General features: G+C 37.2%; 1 protein-coding gene and 1 pseudogene across 9 annotated transcripts in view; both read right to left on the bottom strand.

Moving 5' to 3' along the window:
* The window catches only part of DOCK7 (dedicator of cytokinesis 7), a 219,131-nt gene that overhangs the window by 163,153 nt on the left and 35,059 nt on the right, over positions 1–20,919 (bottom strand). For all 9 annotated transcript variants that reach the window (XM_038537305.1, XM_038537306.1, XM_038537307.1 and 6 more), the window contains exons 3-9: positions 18,960–19,135; positions 18,664–18,732; positions 13,561–13,690; positions 13,253–13,465; positions 12,832–12,917; positions 3,446–3,512; positions 1,998–2,147 (exon numbers count right to left, since the gene is read on the bottom strand). In XM_038537305.1, the coding sequence (XP_038393233.1) occupies positions 1,998–2,147; positions 3,446–3,512; positions 12,832–12,917; positions 13,253–13,465; positions 13,561–13,690; positions 18,664–18,732; positions 18,960–19,135 (891 nt within the window). The remainder of the gene's footprint in view (positions 1–1,997; positions 2,148–3,445; positions 3,513–12,831; positions 12,918–13,252; positions 13,466–13,560; positions 13,691–18,663; positions 18,733–18,959; positions 19,136–20,919) is intronic.
* On the bottom strand, positions 7,422–7,586 carry LOC119872055 (annotated as a pseudogene).

Here is a 20,919-nt window from a genome sequence, read left to right as displayed (position 1 = left end):
TGATTAAAGAATATATTTTAGGCTTCTCTCAAATCAAGGTCAAGTTATGGTAAAGTATTCTTCAAGTTATCCTAAGCTAAACAGCTTAGTAAAATTCAGATTTTAAATTTTGAATCCTTATTCTTTTCTTTGTTTTTGTCTTTGTTATGTTTTGTTTCATGTTTTTATTTATGCCCCAGTTAGTTAATATATACTTTAATACCAGTTTCAGGAGTAGAATTTAGATATTCATTACTTATGTATAACACCCAGTGCGCATCATAAGTGCCTCCTTAATATCCATCACCCATTTAACCCATCTTTCTGCCTACCTCATCCTCAATAATCCTCAGTTTGTTCTCTATACTTAGAAGTCTGTTTTATGGTTTGCTTCTCTTTTCTTTTTCCATGTTTGTAATTCTTATTCTTAAGTGGCTGACACTCAAATCATAATGCTCCATGACCTCAATGATTTACATATTCATATTTATATAATATTTATGTAATATAAGAACTGAGGGATGCCTGGGTGGCTCAGTGGTTGAGTGTCTGCCTTTGGCTCAGGGCGTGATCCTGGAGTTCCAGGACTGAGTCACGCATCAGGCTCCCTGGATGGAGCCTGCTTCTCCCTCTGCCTAGGTCTTTGCCTCTCTCTGCGCCTCTAATGAATAAATAAGTAAAATATTAAAAAAAAAAAAATACAAGAACTGAGTAAAAAGATCATAGTAAGCCTCCTGTGACAGTTAATTTTTTTTTTTTTTTAAAGGGAGATTGGCAAGTGTTAGAGAGTTGAGAGAGACAACACCTCAGGGAGATTTTTTTTTTTAATTTTTATTTATTTATGATAGTCACAGAGAGAGAGAGGCAGAGACACAGGCAGAGGGAGAAGCAGGCTCCATGCACCGGGAGCCCGATGTGGGATTCGATCCCGGGTCTCCAGGATCGCACCCTGGGCCAAAGGCAGGCGCCAAACCACTGCGCCACCCAGGGATCCCGACAGTTAATTTTATATAACAACTAGGCTATGATGCCCAGTTATTTGACCAAACTAACCTATGTGTTGCTATGAAGGTATTTTTAGAGGTGATTAGCATTTAAATCAGTAGAGTACGGGCACATTGGTGGCACAGACGGTTAAATGGCTACCTTCAGCTTGGGTTATGACATCAGGTTCCTGGGATCAAGTCCTGGGCTCCCTGATCAGTGGGGACCCTGCTTCTCCCCCTCCTCCCTGCTTGTGCTCTCTCTCTCACTATCTCTCTCTCACTCTCCCACATAAATAAATAAAAATTTTATAAAAATAAATACATAAATTAGTAAAGCAGACTGACTTCTCCACTACCTTCTCCAATTGGTGGAACTCATCCAATTAGGAGAAGGCCTTAAAAACAAAGACTGAGGTTTCTCAAATAAATAATTCTCAAGACTGCAACAACGAACCCTGCCTGAATTTCCAGTCTGCTGCCCTTTGGAATTCAGACTCAAGACCACAATACCATCTCTTACCTGAACTCCAACCTGCCCGCTTGCTCTACACATTTCTAATTTGCCAGTCCTCACAATTACACATGAGCCAATTCCTTAAAATCAATCAATCTCTCTCTGTGTTTATGTGTGTGCTCCATCCTACTGATCTGGAGAGTCCTGATTAAGAGAGCTCCCATTCAAAAAAAAATTTAGGTAGCACCTATAGTGCACACATCCAATACTGTGTTAAGAAATATTACAGTGGGCGCACCTGAGTGGCTCAGTTGGTTAAGTGTCTGCCTTCAGCTCCAGTCATGATCTCAGGGTCCTGGGATCAAGCCCTACATCTGGTTCCCTCTTCAGCAGGGAGTCTGCTTCTCTCTCTGCCCCTCCCCCTATTCATGAGCACTCAATCTCTCTCATAAATAAAAAAGAAAAAATAAGATGAAAAAATAGATAAAATCTTTGCTCTGAAAAGCTTGTGATATTAACGGAGAGACAAATATACAGACACTACACAAATAAACTTATATATTTAAAATTATTCTCACCTTTATTACAAGAAAAACATCTTGGGAAGGATAAGTAATAGAAAAAATAGCTGATCTTGCCAAAGTGGTAATGGCAGCAGGTGGTACATGGGGACGTAATAATCCTTTCATTTGTTCAGAATTCAGGTCAAAATAAAAGTTTTCTGAAATCTAAAAAAAAATTCATATATTAAATTTAAAATCTGTACATTTTACAAAAATAAAGTACATTCAGTCTTATTATAGATACTACAACATTATATTAACATACAGTTTATCATATATTTCAATGACCAATCTTTACATGTCTAAATCAAACCAAAAAGAAATATACAAACTATTTGGGAAATATACAAGAAACATATCTAAAGAACTACATTCCTAATATTTTTGCTTAGAAATGTAACCTATAATACAGTACACAAAGAAATTATTAAGATGAATTACCTCAAATGGAGTCTTTAAAAAATTATATGAATAATATTTTAGGAGATTGGTTTAGCAAATACAAGCTGCTAGGGAAGAGTTACACTGCAAAAATCTATAATATATTGATAGCAGAAGTCACTACAAGTACTCAGTTTCTATTATACATTAATTAGGCTTAGAACATAAGTTAAGAAGTGCTGGACGAGGAACGCCTGGGTGGCTCAGTCAGTTAAGCATCTGCCTTCAGCTCAGGTCATGATCCCAGGGTCCTGGGTTCGAGCCCTGCATCAGGATCCCTACTCAGTGTGGAGCCTGTGCTTCTCCCTCTCCCATGCTCTCTCAAATAAATAAAATCTTTAAAAAAAGAAAGAAAGAAAGAAATGCTGTATGAGATGACCCTCTGAAAAACTCCTAAGCTAGGGACACCTGGGTGGCTTAGCGGTTGAGTGTCTGCCTTTGGCTCAGGGTCTGATCCCGGGATCCGGGATCGAGTCATGCATCGGGTTCCCTGCAGGGAGCCTACTTCTCCCTCTGCCTATGTCTCTGCCTCTCTCTCTCTCTCTGTCTCTCATGAATAAAAAAAAAAAAAAAAAAAAAAAACTCCTAAGAATAATAAAGATATGAGTAAAACTAAAGCAGTATATAAGACAAAATATTTCAAGCACACATAAATGATCTTTTAGCTAATGAATTTTAAACCTGCATCAACAAAAATTCCTAATGATTCTTATCTTTTATATATTATTTGCTTAAAATGCTTTCCTTATATTAGTTTTTCTTAAACTAAAAGAACGTTGCTTCTGCTACTTGCTGTTGGAACTCTTTCAATTAAACAAAAAACTAAGTATCAACTAAACTATTTTATAGTAAGAAAATATTTACCATATCTCAATAAATTAAATTTCTAATTTCTTTTGAAAAGATGTATGTTTCACAATTCACATGAAAAGTGTTACTTATTTATCTTTTAAAACAAATTAAAAATCAATTTCTGAAACCTAGGATTGTGACCAGACTGTGTTCAAATAACAGACTCTTACCTTTTTCTTTTCCTTGACATCATATAAAGCCAAACTTGCAAAAATGGGTTCAATTTCAATTTCAAACCTTTAAGAAGAAAGAAAAAAGTTTAACTTTCTACATCAGTGCTATCCCATCTATGCTACTCCTTCTTTCTGAAACACTTTTCCACGTATAGCTTTCTGTCTAAATCAATCATTACATTACCTAGGTAATCCATATATTCAATGTAAAAAAAAATAAGAAAACACGTAAAAAATTTCAGAGAAAAATGGGAGCACACAAAATTCCACCAGATGGAAAGAACCAAAATTAAGGTTCGAGGCCTACACATTCTAGACTTTTGTCTATGTATAAATGCATGTGGTGAATGGATTTTTTTAAAACAAAGTGTGCCACTATATATTTAGTGGTCTGCTTTTTCAACTTATTATTCTATGGATATATATCCCTGTCATACATATTAATCTAACCATGATTTCTAATGCTGGCATAGTAATTTTCATTATATAAATATGCCAAAATGTACTTTTTTTTTAAGATTTTATTTATTTATTCATGAGAGAGGCAAAGACACAGGCAGAGGGAGAAATAGGCTCCATGCATGGAGCATGATGTGGGAATGGATCCCAGGACCCCAGGATCACACCTGGGCCAAAAGCAGATGCTCGACCGCTGAGCCACCCAGGCATCCCACCAAAATGTATTTTAGAACTATAATCCTTAAATTGTGGTGTCTAATTTCACTTCTAAGAACAATGATTTACATATAGCAAACATTTAGTAAGTATCTACTGAATGAAATGATATGTAACATTAGGTTAACTAAAACTCTAGAACGGTGGTTCTCAATAAAGGACAATTTTGCCCCCAATGGGACATTTGGCAATATCTGGAAACATTTTAAACTATCATTACTGGGATCCCTGGGTGGCGCAGCGGTTTAGCGCCTGCCTTTGGCCCAGGGCGCGATCCTGGAGACCCGGGATTGAATCCCACGTTGGGCTCCCGGTGCATGGAGCCTGCTTCTCCCTCTGCCTGTGTCTCTGCCTCTCTCTCTCTCTCTCTCTCTCTCTCTCTCTGTGACTATCATAAGTAATAATAATAATAATAATAATAATAATAATAAATAAAAAAATAAACTATCATTACTAAAAAAATAAAATAATAAAAAAAAACTATCATTACTGCAGGTGTATTATTGGTATTTTAGTGAGTAGAGACTAAGCCTATATGGCAAAACATTCTGCACTGTATAGGAGAGACCCTGACAACAAAGAATTCTCCAGACAAAAAATGTCAATAGTGCTAAAGTTATAAAAACTCTGTTCTACACTGCTCATTTTTTTTTATCCTAAGAGTATTACCAAAGTCCTTGCCAGAGATGACATACTCACATTGGGTTAAAGGTTTAATGAAGGGTGACTCACAAAGATTTGGACAAGATTTCAGAATAACAGCTACAGAGAGTACAATTCTCCAGGGACAGCAATAGCAGGGAGTCATTATCAATCCCTGACCTAAAAGAGACCTTGGAAGTGGTAAATCAAAACTTAGAACAGGGACACCTGGGTGGCTCAGCGGTTTAGCGTCTGCCTTTGTCCCAGAGCATGATCCTGGAGTCCTGGGATCAAGTCCCACATCAGGCTCCCCACATGGAGCCTTTTACCTCTGCCTATTTCTCTCATGAATAAATAAATAAAATCTTTAAAAAAAAAAAAAACTTAGAAAAAATAGATAAGGGCCCTTCACAGAGGTGGTCTTGGAAGAAGGAGGCAACCAATCAATATGACCTAGCAGGGAACGAATAAAGGGAAAAAATACCCCTAATTTCACTCTCTTCTACCCCCTAACTTCCTAATGCCTCTTTTAGCAGAACTCAATGCAGAAGCCAAATAGGAATTTTGGTGATACTGTCTACACAGCTCAACTTCTACAATGCCTACTCTGCAATCTCTGTAACACCTGTTACTGTCACTCTCTCTGACTTTGTGACTCCAGTGGGTATGGTATCATACTGGACTTTTAATATGCATCTCTTCATATATTTATGACCATATAAGTATTGTCTTTTAAACCATTTTTCTATTTCTTGTGTGACATTTTCCTCATCAATGTATACTCTTTACCATTCTACATATGGACACTTTGTCAAATGTGAAGATATTGAAAATATCTTCTCCCTCTATATGACAGAGAAAGAAAAATACAGAGAAACAGATATCCACCTGTCCTGCCAATTTACTGAAAAGATTACTTTACCCCACTGTCTATAGAGTTGTCTCCCCCTATCTACAAAAACTATGTTCCAAGACCTTCCCCCACCCCCCAGCCATGGATGCCTGAAACCTTGTGGGTAGTCCTGGAATCTACATATACTATGTTTTCTCCAATACATAAACAATTGTGATAAAATTTAATTTATACTTTAGATACAGTAAAAGATTAAAAGGAATAGAACAAACAAAATAGAACAAGTACATAATAAAAGATATGTGAATGTGGTCTCTCTCCCTCAAAATCTTGTTGCACTGTACTCATCCTCCTTTTCCTTACGATGAGATGATAAAACGTCAATGTTTAAGTTGAAGGTGAGGAGAAGGACATAGGCTACCATGTATTGTCAAAAGGATCATCATCTGCTTCTGGATAGCAACTGACCACTGATAAATGAATCGATGAATGAGAGGGGGACTACTGTAGTACCACTTTAATAGTAAATCAAAAATCCATGAACATATAGGTCTATCTCTAGTTCTATTTCACTGGATGGTTTATTTAATTATGTGTCATTGCTATACTGTCTTAATTATGTAACTTCACATTAAGTCTTGATACCTAGTTTATAGTGCTTCAAAATTGCCCTGCCTCCTTTGACCCTTTTCATTTTCATATAAATCTTAAATTCAGAGCAGCCCAGGTGGCTCAGCACTTTAGTGCCACCTTCAGCCCAGGGCCTGATGCTGGAGGCCCCAGATCGAGTCCCACGTCGGGCTCCCTGCATGGAGCCTGCTTCTCCCTCTGCCTGTGTCTCTGCCTCTCTCTGTGTGTCTCATGAATAAATAAATAAAATCTTAAAAAAAAAAAATCTTAAATTCAGACAAAAATAAGCAAAAATGGATCAAATGTAACAGAAAAGTTAATTGCTTATTCAGAAAGTTAGCATCCTATTTTCTAATTTAGCAACATAAAATTCATGTATAACAGTTTTTTCTATGATATTGTTGGACAGTATTTAAAGATTCATATTGTCAGTATGATGAACAAAGATTGGAAATCTTGAGGAAAAAAAATCACTGTATTTCACATTAAGGAAGGCTCCTCCTGGGGATCCCTGGATGGCTCAGGGGTTTAGTGTCTGCTTTCAGCCCAGGGCATGATCCTGGGGTCCCCGGATTGAGTCCCACATCAGACTCCCTGCATGGAGCCTGCTTGTCCCTCTGCCTGTGTCTCTGCTTCTCTCTCTGTGTCTCTCATGAATAAATAAATAAAATCTTTAAAAAAAAAAAAAGAAGAAGAAGAAGAAGGCTCCTCCTAATGCATAACAAGGATTTTTTAAAACAGATACATCATTTGATTTTTTTTTAAATGTTTCAAAGGCTCTTGCATTGTACAAAGGGACGGCCATGGTTGCTTTTTTAAAAGTCTTCTCTTTTTCAATGTACACTTCTCATACATTCAGTTTATAATCTGAGTCAAAAGAAATTTTAAAAAGCATACCATACTACTCTCATGCAACAAAACATAACCATGCTTCAGTTTGTCAAGAAATACTATTTAAGCACTTGATATTCAGTGACTACTAAGTTGCAAAAAGGGTTATTGTTGTTTTTTTTTTTTTCACTAGAAGTGCTGATTTATTTGAAATGTTGAGAATTCTAAAACATCCTCAAAAAGGTAATTTCTAATTACTCAGAGGCCTATCAAAACACACTACTAACAAAATATTGGCTTATTTCTTTCAGGCTTTCTTTTTTTTTATTTTTAATTCCCCTAAGGAAGTGCACTGTTCCTGGGAGTACTATAATACCAACTCAATGTATGGAGTAGATGGAGCAAACTCCTATTCCATCTCCTACTTCCAAATATCCATTTATATATATTTGGCTAGATGATGTATCAGATATTAAACTGATAAGAACAGATTTTAGTGGAGTATATTTTAACACATTTGCTTTCATACAATTTTCATTATACGGTTTTGAACATTTTATCAACATGTATTGACCTTCTATTATGACTTATGGTCAATTTTGCCTTATAATAATACTAATAATCTGGAACTACATTTTTGCCTTGGAGTTTTTTGAACCATACAGATACTATGTAAGCTTACGGTTATGAACTCAAGAGGAGTTATTGTTTGGGTTTTTTTTTTTTTTTCCTATTTCATATCTAAGTTTCTCCCTGCTCGAGCCAAAGTGATAAAACACAAAAATCTGCACCACCTAGAATATTACTCCAATAAAATCTCAGGGAGTGACCACTATGGATACTTTGATGAACTGAATTGTGTCCCCTGAGATTTTATATCTAATAAAATCCCCCATTTGACTACATTTAGAGATAGAGCCTTCAAGTAGGTAATTAAGGTTAAATGAGACAATAAGGCTGAGACTCTAAGCCAAAAAGACTGGTATCTTTATAAAAAAGAGAAAAAGATACCAGCACCTCTCTTCTCCTCGTGTAGGAACAAAGAAAAAGCTATGTGAGGGTACAACAAGGTGGCCATCTGCAAAGCAAGAGGCTAGGCTTTGAGAGAGCCAGGAAGGTGAAAGGAAACTGAGTCCCTGCCCTTAATGAGACAGCACAACAAATAGTCCCTCAGATTTTTTTTTTTTTTTTTTTAATGATTTACTGGTTATCTATTTCTGGTGTCTACAGGAGGGGGATTTGTTTACTCATCTCAGACCATGTGCTAGAGGTGCAGGCATGACTAGGAGACCTCTCCAGGAACAAAGAAGCTGGTGGGTGCAATTTCCCTCTCCAATCCCCCAGTCTACATACCTACTGGAACCAGCACAACGCAAACTCAGCACCTAACTTGCTAAAAGTGCACTGTGCCTCTTCATTCTCCTAGACCTGCCCCCTACAATATGCCCTTGACTAGAACCCATCCAAAGCAGTGCCACAAGTCTGGCAGTGTGCACGCAACCCCAACAGGCACCAGCACCACTCCAATGTGACTGCTACCCTGAAGAAAGGGAAACATAATCACAATAGCAGTCAAATGGCACCAGACAGCTGGTCTGACTGTAAGCCTGTGGCACCAGACAGCTGGCACCAAACAGCTGGTCTGACTGCAAGCCTCATCTGTGGCACCAGACAGCTGTGGCACCAGACAGCTGGTCTGACTGTGGCACCAGACAGCTGGCACCAGACAGCTGGTCTGACTGCAAGCCTCATCCAGCAATGAAAGCTTCTCAGGGGAAACAAAGGGAAATTGCCCTGTAGTTCAGTGCTACTACATGCCTGGTCCTATTCAACCTAAGCCCAAGGCAGCCCCAAACTGGCCCACTAAAAACATAGGAACCAAACCCTGCCTACAACAAGCAATAACAGCTGCTGTAGATGACTGGACTGAAGGCAAAAGCAGCTCAGCCATGATAGCAGGATGCATGCATCACACATAGAAGACCCCCTGAATCACTGGATTCTGGTCAACAGTGGACATTACACCACAGGGACCTACAGGACCTCTTCTTCATAAGGCTGCTAGTTTCAAGAGCAGGAAGCACAGCTGATTTTCCTAACACAGAGACATACACAGAGAGTTAGATAAAATGAGGAAACAGATGAATATATCCCAAATTAAAAAACAAAACAGGGCAGCCTGGGTGGCTCAACGGTTTAGCGCCGCCTTCGGCCCAGGGTGTGATCCTGGAGACCCGGGATCGAGTCCCATGTTGGGCTCCCTGCATGGAGCCTGCTTCTCCCTCTGCCTGTGTCTCTGCCTCTCTCTCTGTGTGTGTCTCTCATGAATAAATAAAATCTTTAAAAAAAAGACAAAATTACAGCAAGAGAACTAAACAAAACATATAAATAACATGCCCAATTGAGAATTTAAAGAAATAGTAAAAAAAAAAAAAGTCAAAAAAAAAAAAAAGAAATAGTCATAAAGATACTCATGGGACTGGAGAAAAGAGGACATGATCTCAGGGAGACATTCAACAAAGAAAAAGAAAACAAAACAAAACAAAAAATCAGAGATGAAGAACACAGTAAGTGAAATTAAAAATACACCAGACAGAATACATGGCAGAAAACAAGAAGCAGAAGAGATCAGTGACCTGGAGGACAGAGTAATGGAAAGCAATCAAGCTGAATAGAAGAGGGGGAAAAAACTGTAAAAAATGAAAAACGACTTATACAATTCAGTGATATCATAAAGTGTAGTAACATTCATATCATAAGTGTCCCAGAAGAATAGAGAGGAAAGGGGGCAGAAAACTTGTTTGAAGAAATAATAGCTGAAACCTTCCCAAATCTGGGGAAGGAAATAGAAATCCAGACTGAGGAGGCACAGAGAGCTCCTAGCTATATCAACCCAAGGAAGTCCACACCAAGACACATAGTAATTGAAATGGCAAAAGGTAGTGACAGAGAATTCTAAAAGCAGCAAGAGAAAACAATTACATACAAGGAAAATCCCATAAGGCTATCAACTGATTCTTCAGCAGAAACTTTGTAGACCATGGACACCTGGGTGGCTCAGCAGTTGAGCCTTTGGCTCAGGGTGTGATCCCAGGGTCCTGGGATCAAGTCCTGCATCAGGCTCTTCACGGGAAGCCTGCTTCTCCCTCTGCCTGTGTCTCTGCCTTCTCTCTGTGTCTCTCATGAATAAATTTTAAAAAATCTTAAAAAAAAAAAAAAAAAAGAGGGATGCCTGGGTGGCTCAGCGGTTTAGCACCTGCTTTTAAGCCCAGGGCATGATTCTGGAGTCCCAGGATCGAGTTCCACATTGGGCTCCCTGCATGGAGCCTGCTTCTCCCTCTGTCTATGTCTTTGCCCCTCTCTCTCTCTCTGTCTCTCATGAATAAATAAATAAAATATTTTATAAATAAATAAAAGAAACAAACAAACAAGAGGCCAGAAGGGAATAGCATGATATATTCAAAGTGCTGAAACAAAAAAAAACCCTGTCGCCAAGAACACTTTACCCAGCAAGTCTATCTTTCAGAAGAGAATGAGGGTAAAGAGACAAAAGTTAAAAGAATTCATGACCAATAACTACTAAACTAGCCCTATGAGATATGTTAAAGGTGATTCTTTGAGTGGAAAGGAAAGACCATAAGCAGGAGAAAAGTAGGAAGTACAAAAGCAGTGAAATTCAGTGTATCTGTAAAAGTAAGTCAAGGGACTGACAAAGATGTATGGTATGACACCATACACCTAAAAAGGGGGGAGGGGCGTGTAAAGAATGGGTTCAAACTTAAGCAGCCATCAACTTAATACAGACTGCTTATGGATAAGATGTTACACACAAACTTAATTGTATCCACAAACTCAAAACCAGTAATAGAAATGTAAGATATAAAAAGAAAGGAATCCAAGTATATCACTAAAGAAAGCCAGAAAATCATGAAAGAAGTGAGCAAGCAGTGAGGCGGGGTGGCTCAATTAGTTATGCAACCAACTCATGATTTTGGCTCAGGTCGTGACCTCAGGGTCATGAGATCAAGCCTCATGTCAGGCTCTGTATTAGCATAGAGTTTGCTTGAGATTCTCTCTTTCCCCCTCTGTCCCTCCCCTCACTCATGCATGTTCTCCCTCTCTGTCAAATAAATAAATAAATCTTTACCAAAAAAAAAAAAAAAAAAAGAAGTGAGCAAAAGAAGGAAGAGAAAGAATATAATGCCAAGCAAAATAACTCAGTTAGTAAAAGACAAAAACTGAATGATTTCATTCACATGTACAATTTAAAAAACAAACAAACGAACAAAAAAAGACACAAACCAAAAGAAAGACTCTCAAGTGTAGAGAACAAACTGATAGTTACCAGAGGGGTGGTAGGTTGGCAGATGGGTGAAATAGGTAAAGGGGATTAAGAGTACACTTATCATGATAAGCACTGAGTAATGTACAGTATTAGTAAATCACTACATTGTACACCTAAAAATAATATAATGCCATTAGTTAACTATGTTAAAACTATAATCTTAAAACTAAATAAAAAAACAAATAAACCACTGACTTTTAAAAGGGTGAATTTGGGATCCCTGGGTGGCGCAGCGGTTTGGCGCCTGCCTTTGGCCCAGGGCACGATCCTAGAGACCCAGGATCGAATCCCACGTCGGGCTCCCGGTGCATGGAGCCTGCTTCTCCCTCTGCCTATGTCTCTGCCTCTCTCTCTCTCTCTCTCTGTGTGACTATCATAAATAAATAAAAATTAAAAAAATAATAATAATAAATAAAAGGGTGAATTTTATATGTAAATTATATCATAATAAAGCTATTAAAAAAACAAAAGAAAAAAAAACAAAAAGAAAATCATAAGAACTGATATTAGCTGTCCTGATACTCAAAAGACTCAATGTACTAAAGCACTAACAGGGGTCTAGATAAATCTAACTAAATAAATAGTGCCTTAATTCACAAAGGAAGAAAACTACCCAAGTTATCCAGAGATAGAAGTGGTCTGTCCCTATGAGCTGCTTCTTTTAGAAAGTTCTATGAATTGAAACTTCGTTTAAGTCAGAACCAAAAATAAACTATAATATTAACATGATATAATGAAAAGAGTATAGTTTATTTTTTTCAATAACTGGGTGCAAAACAATGAGCATGCCTGTTAACCTATGCTTATGCTTTTGAATCCTCGTTTCCTCATTTGTAAAATGAAGAAAATAATGTCTATCTTATACAATTAGACTGAAGACAGGATGAATTAAAATAGAAATTAAAAAAGAGAAAGCACTTGTGAAGAACAAAATTTAAGATAAATCACTTTAATGATGTTAGGTCAAAAGTCATTTAACTATTTTACATAAGGAAAAATATATATACTTCAAAATCTTCACACACACACAAAAAAAAACCCACAAAGCCTACCAGGTGACAAATGTATAATCAACTCTTTAAGGGAAAAGCTACTTTGCCTTTATATTCCCCAAGCCAAGTATAGCAACTGGTAGACACAAGATATTTAGGAAATGCTTTTCAAGTTTTAAGATTAATTATATATAGCTGTGACAAAGAGTCATTTCCACCTGTGAGCCAAAAATGCTCTTAAGCTCAGCTTCATACATCAACTCTAATGCTCAGTAGCATTTAAAATTATGTATAGAAGATCATTCTCAGAAGGGTATTAAAACAAGTACAAAATCTACTGGGATTTTATTATACTAATACTCAAAATACTATTTGAAAAATAAAAGTTAATACCATAAACAAAATAAATACTCACTTGAGTGATAAACATTTTACAAGAAGTCTCTGACCAAAATGCTCTTTGGGCACATCAGGAACACTAAGTCGTTCTATGGGCTCTTCCTACAAATTGACAAGCAACATTAAATGAACATTTTTATATTTCAACCCTTTAAAATTTTTAAGAACTTATTAATCAAATACTTGGAATCTTCACAACTGAGGACATAAAACAAGGACTGATTTACCCTCAATCAGAAGTCATTAGATCCTAAGTGTGCTCGATTCACAGAGGTTATATATTAAGTATAATATATTCACTCAAATAAAAAGTATGTTTTTATTTGAGTGAATATGTTTCAGTTAAGTTTTATTCCCGACAGTATAATAATACTATATGCAATACTTCCAAAATATCTATCTTAATCATCTGCTTCTTTATATCCAAATATCTATACCTCATCTGGTGATGGGTGCAGAGCAAAGAGTTCCTTATGACGATTCGATTTCCTTTGGTCATCATTCTGCCGGTCTATTTCTTCATTAGGAGTTCGGTCAAGTAAATTGGGAAGCAAAGCATCAGGAAGTGAATTTTTCAAGTCAAAAATACTGCAGGCCCAGCTACCCCTTGGAGTATCATCTATTGACATTGAACGTCTTTTAAGATCATCCTGCCATGCAAAACATTAAATAAATTAATGAAGAAATAAAAAAATAAACTACTTTCAAATAATCTCCTTTAGTCATTTAAAAATAAAAATATTACTTGCTCATCCTGGTAGCTGTTGCCATCTGGAGCTTCATCAGATTCAAAGACCTGCTTCGGCAAACCTTTTTGCCTTTCTTTCTGTTTATCTAATGTATTAGGATTAAATCCTGTTCCCAATTTATGATACCTATTTAAAACAAAGTAGTTAAATAAAGATCAGTTTTTAGAAATTTTTCATTTTCACCATTACGTAACAAGCCAACTGTTCTCTGTATTATTTCTTAACATTAATAAGGACACATTCCAGCAGTTTTAATTGTGTTAAACATTTAACCAGAGGTTTAAAAAGATTTCCATTCGGGGCACCTGTGTGACTCAGTCGATTAAGTGTATGCCTTCAGCTTAGGTCATGATCATAGGGTTCTGGGATTGAGCCCTGAGTCAGGCTCTCTGCTCAGGAGGGTGTCTGCTTCTCCCTCTCCCTCTGCTGTTCCCTCTGCTTGACAGAGCTCATGTTTTCTCTCTTGAATAAATAAAATCTTTTAAAAAAAAGAAAGAAAAAGACTTCCACTCAAAGTTCCTTTATTCCAACTAGAGAGCAGATTAGAAGATTCCAAAAGTAAGTCATATTCTCCTTTCCACAACAACCATGTATTATTTTTTTTAGATTTATTTATTTATTTATTCATGAGAGACACACACAGAGAGAGAGAGAGAGAGGCAAAGATACAGGCAGAAGGAGAAGCAGGCGCCATGCAGAGAGCCCCACGTGGGACTCGATCCCGGGACTCTAGGATCACGCCCTGAGCTGAATGCGGCACTAAACCGCTGAGCCACCCAGGCTGCCCACAACCATGTATTTTTAACATAAGTTGTACTTCCAAGTCAGATAATTTTTTTCTTTTCAGTAAAAAGGATAGGAAGCAAGGTTAAAGAATAAATTGAGAGAGTAGAAAATATATACTGCATTCATAACAATGTAAATTTTTAAAAGGTAGAAAAATAAAAAGCACTGAATCTTAAAATTTCAAATAGCCAAAAAAAGTTCCTTGTGTCATTATATATAAAAGATCTTAAACAAGCTAAAACTGCAGACTTTTTTAAAAAATTTTTTTAAAGATTTTATTTATTTACTCATGAGAGACACAGAGACACAGAGGCAGAGACATAGGCAGAAGGAGAAGCAAGCTCCATGCAGGGAGCCCGATGTGGGGCTTGATCCTGGGACTCCACAATCATGCCCTGAGCCGAAGGCAGATGCTTAACTGCTGAGCTACCCAGGCATCTCAAAGCTGCAGACTTTTAAATGGGAAAACAGTAAGATCTATACCATTGTATACATATATCACTTAACATATACTGCTACATAATATATATGTCAGACTTAGAATTAACTCTTAAATTAAGGTAAGCTTCTTTCCTAAAAATCCAATATCCAAGAGCATTAAACAGACACTAAGATCAAAGAGTGATTATTATTCCACACCTCATACAGTCCCACTGGGGAAAATTTTAATTGGAACAAAAATAATTATGATTACTAGATAATGATACGGTTCTTGTCACCAGTGAATTTATGAAGTAGTAAAGAATCACACTTGATATGAATCATTCATATTGTGTCTTGTTCCTAAAGATATTAAAACAGCAGCTACACGATGTTCATATCACAGGGTAATCACAAAGTGAAAGAAAGCATTTTTCTCTAGAAGAACTAAAATAAAGATACTCATAGTAACATGAAAGGTTTTATTCAAAAGTCGATGTTTTAATCTTTCATGAAATGTTTAAAGGGCCTTATTTTGTGAAGTTGTATGTCTAAGCTACTCTAAAAAACCAGAAATGTGTTGAATTCTGCCTCCTTTATGACCTAAAATATTGACAATATAAAATTCACAGGAGCTTAGAAGAATGACATGATTCATGATCAATACTCTTCTGAATCATCCACTCTGACCTCTAGTTGGTTGCTATAAGGCTCTACGTGATTACCCATCCAACCCCCCCCCCCCCCCATATACACCACCATTGCTATGACCGCATATCCTGGCATCCTGTCCCTCATTTATTCTATTCCAGCCACGCTGACCTCTTTGCTATTCCCTGACCATTCCTAGCATGTTTCTAGTATAGAGGCTTTGCATGTGCTCTTCTTCCCTCTGCCTAATACACTCCTCCCCCAGATATGCAAAGGCCTCACTCCTTACTTTCTTCAGGTCTTTGCTCAAATTCACCTTGTCTCTAAGGTCTCTTCTGATTAATTTACAAGGTAGGAAATTTAGTCCCATTTCTTGGCTCTCATTATCCCCCTCACTCTACTTTTTTTTCCTCCATAAGAGTTACCTCTACCATACCTATTAATATTTATCTGTGTTTGTTTATTGTCCATTGCCCTCATCCCCAAATAGAAAGTAAGCTCCATGAGGGCAGGGAATTGGTTTTGTTGACTGCTGTTTCATCACTGCTTAGCATAGTGCCTGGCACATACCAGACTCTCAGAAAGTATTTGTTGAGTATTTGAATGAGTGAAGTACTTTCTGTCCCTTTATCCTGATGTGCTGCATTACAGAAGAATGGTGTGGTTTCATATTATGGCTTATTATTCCACTCTTCAGTCACATCCACTTCGCCATTAAGCCCATCTGCTGAGTTTTTAATATTTTTTCACTGAATAAAATATTAATTTCCAAAGACAACTGGTTTATTTTTTTTTTAATTTTTATTTATTTATGATAGTCACACACAGAGAGAGAGAGAGAGGCAGAGACACAGGCAGAGGGAGAAGCAGGCTCCATGCACCGGGAGCCCGACGTGGGATTCGATCCCGGGTCTCCAGGATCGCGCCCTGGGCCAAAGGCAGGCGCTAAACCGCTGCGCCACCCAGAGATCCCAGACAACTGGTTTATATGTCTGCCATATCCTTTCACATCTCCTTAAGGATATTAATTACACTATGGGTCTTGATCTGTGTTCTCTCAACTACTGCCAACTTTAAATTGTCAGTTCTATTATTTGTCGATTGATAATTCTCTTTGAAGCACGCTGGTTTTCATCAAACAGTTGGCAAATCTGGGTGCTATGCTCCTTTTTAAATCTGTAACCCCATATCTACCTGCAAACACCATATGTGTTTGCTCAGCCCATATCCGGTGACTACAGAGAAGAGGCAATCATGCTGCTGGGCAGAATCTGCTAGTATCTACTGTTCCGGGTATGAGGGCCTCCTCCATCTTCCAAGGCATGCCCACCCTGAGCACTGTATTATCAGCTCAAGCCCCCATAATCACTGCTCTAAAAAAAAAAAGGCAGATAGCTCTGCAGCCGCTCCTGTGCAAACATGGTACAGGGGTCAGAGTACCCAAATGTCCAACAGTTACCTCAGGTCCCCTTTCCATTGTGTGAATTCACTGCTTCTGAGCGTACAACCCTATTGAGGTTTTTTTATTTATCTTCTCCTCAAATTATTCTGTACTGTGGTTTTCTCTTATGTTCCAATCACACCCTATCTTCTATTTTTCAGGGATACTTTAAAACCTGTAGCCCAAAAGTACCCCTTTTGCCATTTACTGCTGTAAATGATAAATAATATCTGATGTAAAGAAAAAATTTAAGCATTAGAATCTGATGCTCCGGGCAGCCCGGGCAGTTCAGCGGTTTGGCACCGCCTTCAGCCCAGGGCCTGATTCTGGAGACCCTGGAGATCGAGTCCCGCGTCGGGCTCCCTGCATGGAGCTTGCTTCTCCCTCTGCCTGTCCTCTGCCTCTCTTCTCTCTCTCTCTCTCTCTCTCTCTGTCTCTCATGAATAAATAAATAAAATTAAAAAAAAAAAAAAAAGAATCTGATGCTCCAGGTTCTAATCCAGACTATCCCACTTTCTGGCTGTAGGACCTCAAAGACATTACTTAACTACTCTGAGCCTGAGCTACGTTATCTGTTGGAATTCTGAGATGAGTGCCAATTGCCCAATAAAATGCCCAACACGTAGTAAGTACCCAAAAATGCTAACAACCTTACCATCTTGCCTAAAGCAAGGTCAGCAATCCCATGATGAGAACTAAGTAGCACACTCCATGATTCTGAGATTAATGTTTTGCAACTAATCTCTTTATATTAAGATTTCTGATTAGAAGTTTCCAACATACATGTATAGAGGTAAAGACTTTTGAGTTATCTGATAGAAGAACAGTTTTCTTCAGTAATGCCAAAAATCTAGCTACTGAATTACTTATCAAAATTTTAAGTTCATAAAAACAGCTCTTCTTTATAAAGGGTAGCAGACTGTGCTTTTATTAGGTCACACTAAAACTAAAAAGCATGTCAGCAGTATCCCCAAGTGATGCATAGCACAATATTAAACCCAGTGAAATAAGACGGCTGCCATAAAGGCAAAACAATAAGCAAAGGATACATCACCATTTCTAGTACAATTTAGCATAGACAACTTCATTTGTGAAAACAATGTCATAACAGAATTCTTCACTACTTCAATCATTATATTGCATTTAGAAAAATAAACTAAAAATTTTCAGTATGAAGACTCTTCAGTATGTAAATTAAAAATAGCAAAGGAAACTTACCTTTTGCTCTTAACCTGACTTGATATCTCAAACACCATCCATTAGAAAAAGAAATTTTGTGGTAGAACAAAATATTACTTTTTAAAAATATTTACCTGATTCAAACACCTATAAATAAGGACCTATTAATAAAGGGTGGAAACCTTTCAAACAGCTTGATCTAGAAAGCTGGCTATTCCATTTAACTATTTAAGTTTCAACAAACTGGATTCTTTTGAATACAAATTATTCATCAATACCTACTCATTTTTTCCCAAAAAATTAGATTATAAATTATTATAATTATATATTACTAGTTATTAATGGTCAGTGACAATATAGAAATACTACTGATAAGCCTATTATCTTATAAGGAAAGTTAAGTAAATGTAGGCAGCAATAGTTGTAGAACTCCTAAGGAGAAAATATCTATATACAAAAGTTTCTTCTTAAAAAAAAAAAAAAAAAAAAAAAAGTTCTTCTTTTGCTTCTTCAGCAATTTTTTTAAATGAATGTTCAGGTCTCATAATTATTATTAATCTACCTTAATCCATTTCTAGATCCTACTCAGCATTTTTAATGTTATAATAAACATATAACTTACTTTCTGATCACAATCGCCCAGTCCTCTGTATAACTTCTTATACAATCTCTAACATGTGGATCCATCTCACTATTTTAAAAAAGAACAAAAAACGATAAATAAAAAATAAATAAAAAAAGAACATACATTTGTAATTTAGTAAGGAAAGCAATGATGTTTGTGAATTTGGTTGCTTCCGTTCTTGTTCATATAATAGGAAACAACATCACCATATGAAATAGGATCTGAATAAAATCAAGGAAGGAAGCCTTTCCACAGTAACACTAAAACCAAAAATAGGTAGATAATCTCCTTACCTTTCTTCAGGTACAGCTGACACAAGGGTTCTGCAGTCCCTAGGACTATAAACAACTTCAATATCATCTGGAGGGAACTCAATCAAATCCCTCAATGGCCCAGCATCCACACCTAAAGGATGAGTACTGAGGTATTCCTCCAAATCCACTGGATCCACTGCTTCAGTAAGGGGCACCTTTATAAAGAGTAGTGGGTGTGAGAGGTGGGTAGAAAGGGAGAGGTGGATGTAACAATTTTAAAACTCTAAGCAAAGGAAATTTGTTTTAAAAAATATACGTTTTTAACCTAGTTATTTCTAAAATGTCAGCAAAGATTCATTTGGCCAGATGCACTAAAGAAACCACAAGGTGTCGGCCTTCTTATATTTGTTTATGCTTTTGAGTCAATACTCATCTCACTTCCCCTCACATAAAATCAGTAAAGATAATTAACAGTTTTAGAATATTTTATGGTTACAAAATGCTCATTAGGATTCTTTTTTTCTTTTATATATCTTTGGAATTGTCATTCCTAAGTTTATAAGCAGTGCTTTTACTTTATTTGATGTTATTTATTGTTGAGTATTCTAGTAAAAATATATAACCAGTCCATGGTAGGCTGAAAATGGCCTCCAAAGATTTCTACATCTCAATCACGGACCTTACATGGTAAAATAAATACATACATACATACATACATACACACAAATAAAAGAATATTTGAACATGATTAAGGATCTTAAAATGAGGACATTATCCTGGATTATATGAGTGGGTCCTAAGCACAATCATAAATATCCTCATATGGAGATACAAGGAGTTTGGGCCACACAGAGGAGAAAGCCAGAAGACACAGCAAAGAGACATGCTAAGATTTGGGCCTTAAAGACAGAAGAGATACAGCCTGAAGCAGCCACCAGATCTGGACAAGGCATGGAACAGATTCTGAAGGGAGCCTCTGAAGGGACTGTGACCTCACCAAAACCCAGATTGCTGACCACCGATATCATTCTGGGCTCCAGCACTGTGAGAAGATAAATTCCTGTTGTTTTAAGCTGCACAGTCTGCGGTACTTTGTTCCAGCAGCCATGAGAAACTGATACGCAGGATCCCTGGGTGGCGCAGTGGTTTGGCGCCTGTCTTTGGCCCAGGGCACGATCCTGGAGACCCAGGATCGAATCCCACGTCGGGCTCCCAGTGCATGGAGCCTGCTTCTCCCTCTGCCTATGTCTCTGCCTCTCTCTCGCTCTGTGACTATCATAAATAATAAATAAAAAATTAAAAAAAAAAAAAAGAAACTGATACGCAGACTCTATGAAAAGTATCTATTAGCAATAATAGAATATTCACAGAATTCCTTAGCCAAGCTGAAATTATACATTTTAATAAGATACACTACCTCTTATCTAACACCAGAAAAAAATATTCAAGCAAAATTATGAAGTTATATAACAAATGTGCACTTGTGGACCAATGATAATAATAACATGTAATTTCTCAAGATGTTCAACCAGGTAAAAACAGAGACACTATTTGTGTTATGAAAAAGAAGGTGCTTTGGGATCCCTGGGTGGTGCAGGGGTTTGGCGCCTGCCTTTGGCCCAGGGCGCGATCCTGGAGACCCGGGATCGAATCCCACATCGGGCTTCCGGTGCATGGAGCCTGCTTCTCCCTCTGCCTGTGTCTCTGCCTCTCTCTCTTTCTCTCTCTGTGACTATCATAAATAAATAAACATTTAAAAAAAAAAAAAAAAAAAAAAGAAGGTGCTTTAATCTATGCTGCTTTGGACTGAACAACCACTGACAGGTAAAGCAACATTTTAAAGATAGTTAAGTAAAATAATAAATGACTGGCACACCATAACACTCAAAATATAGCTGCTATTATCTTTATATGCTTTCTCATTCAAACCTCTCCCAAAACCTGTAAGTTAGAGACAATTAGTATTTCAATTCTACAAAGAAAGGCATTTGTGCTCAAA

This window comes from Canis lupus, chromosome 5 (genome assembly GCF_011100685.1).
Source record: "Canis lupus familiaris isolate Mischka breed German Shepherd chromosome 5, alternate assembly UU_Cfam_GSD_1.0, whole genome shotgun sequence".
In the NCBI taxonomy this organism is placed as follows: Eukaryota; Metazoa; Chordata; class Mammalia; order Carnivora; family Canidae; genus Canis; species Canis lupus.
The sequence above is the reverse complement of the archived record's forward strand: the minus strand, read 5'-3'. Positions and strand labels throughout refer to the sequence as shown.